At 42.8% G+C, this 4,331-nt stretch overlaps 1 protein-coding gene across 4 annotated transcripts in view; it reads right to left on the bottom strand.

Annotated features, from left to right (window-relative positions):
- The window catches only part of SRP68 (signal recognition particle 68kDa), a 46,831-nt gene that overhangs the window by 26,695 nt on the left and 15,805 nt on the right, over positions 1-4,331 (bottom strand). For 3 of the 4 annotated variants that reach the window (XM_011982808.1, XM_011982731.1, XM_011982590.1), the window contains 3 exons: positions 3,023-3,105; positions 2,641-2,750; positions 1,839-1,921 (listed from right to left, as the gene is read on the bottom strand). In XM_011982808.1, the coding sequence (XP_011838198.1) occupies positions 1,839-1,921; positions 2,641-2,750; positions 3,023-3,105 (276 nt within the window). Of the gene's footprint in view, positions 1-1,838; positions 1,922-2,622; positions 2,751-3,022; positions 3,106-4,331 lie in introns of all 4 variants that reach the window. The other variant, XM_011982659.1, reaches the window with a different exon arrangement.

Here is a 4,331-nt window from a genome sequence, read left to right on the forward strand (position 1 = left end):
TTTTTTGAGATGGAATTCCACTCTTGTTGCCCAGGTTGGAATGCAATGGCATGATCTTGGTTCACTGCAACCTCTGCCTCCCAAGTAGCTGGGATTACAGGCATGTACCAACACCCCCAGCTAATTCTGTATTTTTAGTAGAGAGACGGGGTTTCTCCATGTTGGTCAGGTTGATCTCGAACTCCTGACCTCAGGTTATCTGCTCGCCTTGGCCTCCCAAAGTGCTGGGATTACAGGTGTAAGCCACCATGCCCGGCCTCTGAAAAAATTTTTTTTGTAGAGGTGGGGTCTCACTATGTTGCCCAGGTTGGTCTTGAACTCCTGGGCTCAAGTGATCCTTTCACCTCAGGCTCCCACAGTGCCAGGATTACAAGTGTGAACCACCCCACTGGCCACCAATATCTATTTGTTTTAAATTTCTCCCTGGTATCATATATTTTAGTTATAGAAATTCAAATACTAAAAGGACATAACGGAAGGTTAAAAAGAGTAACAGTGAGGTTTGGTAAGGATGTGAGGAGAAAAGCATATCGTATACACTGCAAGCAGAAATGCAAATCAGTAGAAACTTAAAGACATTTGTCAGTACCTATCAAAAGTTTCCAAACCATTTAATTCCAGTTTTAGGAATTTATCCTAAGAAAATAATCAAGAATGTGTGCAAAATCTGAGGACGTGGATATTCATGGTAATACTATTTACCACTTAATGCACAACAATGAATGGTTAAATAAAACAGACTTCTATGCAATGGAGTACCATGTAGCCATCAAAAGATGATGGTGTATGGCTGGGTAAGGTGGATCATGCCTGTGATCCCAGCACTTTGTGGGGCTAAGGCGAACAGATCCCTTGAGCACCAGAGTTCAAGAATGAGACCAGACTGGGAAACATAGTAAGACTCTGTCTCTACCAAAAAAAAATAAAAATAAAAAAGTTAGCTGGGCATGGTAATCTTCACCTGTAGTTCTAGCTACTCAGGAGGCTGAGGCAGGAGGATCACTTGAGACCAGGAAGTCAAGGCAGCAGTGAGTCAAAATCAAGCCACTGCACTCTGGCCTGGGCAACAGAGTGAGACCCTGTTTCAAAAATAATAATAATAAATAAGCCGAGCACAGTGGCTCATACCTGTAATCCCAGCACTTTGGGAGGCAAAGGCGGGTAGATCACGAGGTTAGGAGATTGAGACCATCCTGGCCAACATGGTGAACCCTGTCTCTACTAAAATACAAAAAATTAGCCAGGCGTGGTGGTGGGCGCCTGTAATCCCAGCTACTTGGGAGGCTGAGGCAGGGGAATTGCTTGAACCCGGGAGGCGGAGCTTGCAGTGAGCCGAGATCGCACCATGGCACTCTAGCCTGGCAACAGAGCAAGACTCCGTCTCAAAATAAATAAATAAATAAATAAATAAAAGTGGCAACCCATGTGGTTTATATTTTTCCCCAATCTTTTGTATTTCTTGCTTTTTCTATACTACTTGCTTAGAAAATAAATGTAATGAGGTTAAATAATTGAATACTTGGCCAGGCACAGTGACTCATGCCTGTAATCCCAGAACTCTGGGAGGCCGAGGTGGGCAGATCACTTGCAGTGAGCTGAGATCACGCCACTGCACTCTAGCCTGAGCAACAGAGTAAGACGGTCTCAAAAAAAAAAAATTGAATGAAGTATTAATTTAAAAAAGTTTTTTTGTTCAAACTTTTAGCAAATGTAGATATTTGCTAATACAGATATAAATATCCATATATTAACATCAAATATCCCTAGGGGATTATGAATTACTCCTTCTTCTGGACTTTGTCCAAAGACTTTTCACAAAAATATGCATACTAGATTACCTCCAATTTTTCAGCCAAGAGACCCTCAGTGCCCCCAGATCTCAGTCTCATCTGCATGAGTTCATTGATGGCTGACTGGTCCCCTGAGAGAGAAAGACAGGAAAATCTTCAAGGGTCTGGCCTGTTTTCTTGAGAATCACTAGATTCAATTCATACTTAAAGAGCTCTTCCCCCTCCACATTCTACTTCAATGAATCTGCAGTACAATCTGTTCTCTGAAGACAAGTCTTTTATAAAGAATGAAATTGATTGGGGCAATGAAAATACTCCGTATGGTATATGATGGTAAATACACGTCATGAAACATTTGTCCAAACCCATACAATGTACAAAATCAAGCATGAACCCTGATGTAAACTATGGACTTTGGGAGATTATGGTGTGTCAATAAAGGGTCATCAATTGTAACAAATGCACCCCTCTGGTGGGGGAAGATGTTAATGGGAGAGGCTATGAATGTGGGGAGGTGGGGTTACATGGATCTCTGTATCTTTCTGTCAGTTTTGCTGTGAACCTAAAACTGCTCTAAAAAGGTAAAAAATGAACTCAGCCGGAGACTCAAGACTGCTCTTCAGGGGTACACAGCATAGCAGGACGGACACAGAGGCAGAACCGTCTTCCATAATTTTGGGCAGGGCTGGCTTCAACAGGTCTGCTTTTGCCATCAACCAAAACTCAGGGCAAAGATGGAGGCAAGGGAAGAAGAAAGTTACATCAACTCTCTAGGCTCTCTGAAATGAGCTCCCAGTAGGCCACCTGTCAATGTTCAAGTTGAGTATAATGCCTTGATCCCTGCTCTCACCAATATTATATGCACAATAGCGGATGTTGGGTGAAATCTCTTCCACACGTTGGTTATACAGCACAGCCTGCTCCTCTGTGAAAGCACTGGCTAGCTTCTCATAGATAGTTCTGCGAGAAAAGAAAAGCCAGGTTTTACATTAGCCATATATATGAAAAACTCATGGGGAACACAGTGACTAAAATCAAATTACGGCCCTTTGAAGCTCTCCTACCAACTACCCTAACTGGCATGTTCTAAGGATGAAAGAGAGTCATCAACATTTCTATAGGAAAGAAAAGTCACCCTCGCTTTCACAGAAACAATCCACTACCTGATCTGCAGCTTAAATTTGACTACCTATAATTAAAACTGGCCACAGCCTTTGGACTATAGGACTTACTTGCATTTGTTAAAAGCCTCAATGGCAGCTTTCCATTCTTGATGTTCAAAACGCAGCATTCCTGAGAGGTAAGCTGTGTAAGCCTGTGAGGAGATGGAAGAGGAGGAACTGCTTCAACAGCAAACCAGTGCTCCCACTCAATCTTCCTTTATTGGCTTCTAACTTTGATATCAAGAATATAGATATGGGCCAGGTGCAGTGGCTTACACCTGTAATCCCAGCATTTTTGGAGGCCGAGGTGGGAGGATCACTTGAACCCACTGTTCAAGACAAGCCAGAGCAATATAGCAAGACCCTGCCTCTACAAAGAAATTTGAAAATAAAAATAAATTTTAAAAAAGAAGAAGAAAAAGAACATGGATATGGGCTGGGCGTGGGGGCTCACACCTGTAATCCTAGCAATTTGGGAGGCCAAGGCAGGAGGGCTGCTTGAGTTCAAGAGTTCGAGATCAGCCTGGGCAACATAGCAACACCTCGTCTCTACCAAAAATTTTAAAAAATTACCAGGGTGTGGCCAGGCGTGGTGGCTCAGGCCTATATCCCAACACTTTGGGAGGCCGAGGTGAATGGATCACCTGAGGTCAGGAGTTGGGGACCAGCCTGGCCAACATGGTGAAAACCCATCTCTACTAAAAATACAAAAACATTAGCTGGGCATGGCAGCGGGTGCCTGTAATCCCAGCTACTCGAGAGGCTGAGGCAGGAGAATTGCTTGAACCTGGGATGCGGAAGTTGCAATGGGGCGAGACAGCACCACTGCATCCCAACCTGGGCGATGGAGCTAGACTTTGTCTCAAAAAAAAAAAAATGAGCCAGGTGTGGTGGTGTGCGCCTCTACTCCCAACTATTCAGGAGGCCGTGGCAGGAGGATCACGTGAGCCCAGGAGTTCACGGCTGCAGTGAGCCATGACTGTGCACTCCAGCCTGGGACAGAGTGAGACTCTGTTTCTAAAAAACAAACAAACAACCCAAACAAAGAATATGGATATATTAATCACAGGTTGATTTTTAAAGAGAAATACATATTTAACCAATAAAAGGTGATACATAGGCAATTTGTTATGGTTCATTCACTTCCCAGGAAAGAATTTCAAAGAAGGAAACTTGTTTTCTTCATTTTACTTAACAACCATTTTCTGGGCTATAACATAAGCATCAGAAGTTGATTAAAACCTTGCAATATCTACCACCTCTTTTTTAAAAAATTCATTTCCAAAAAAAGTTCTTAACTTTGTGAACTTTTCCAGGTACAAGATTGTAAGCTTTCATCTATATACAACACGACCTTTCTTAAAAAGTTAGTTAGCTG

Source organism: Mandrillus leucophaeus, unplaced genomic scaffold (assembly GCF_000951045.1).
Source record: "Mandrillus leucophaeus isolate KB7577 unplaced genomic scaffold, Mleu.le_1.0 Scaffold1, whole genome shotgun sequence".
NCBI lineage: Eukaryota > Metazoa > Chordata > Mammalia > Primates > Cercopithecidae > Mandrillus > Mandrillus leucophaeus.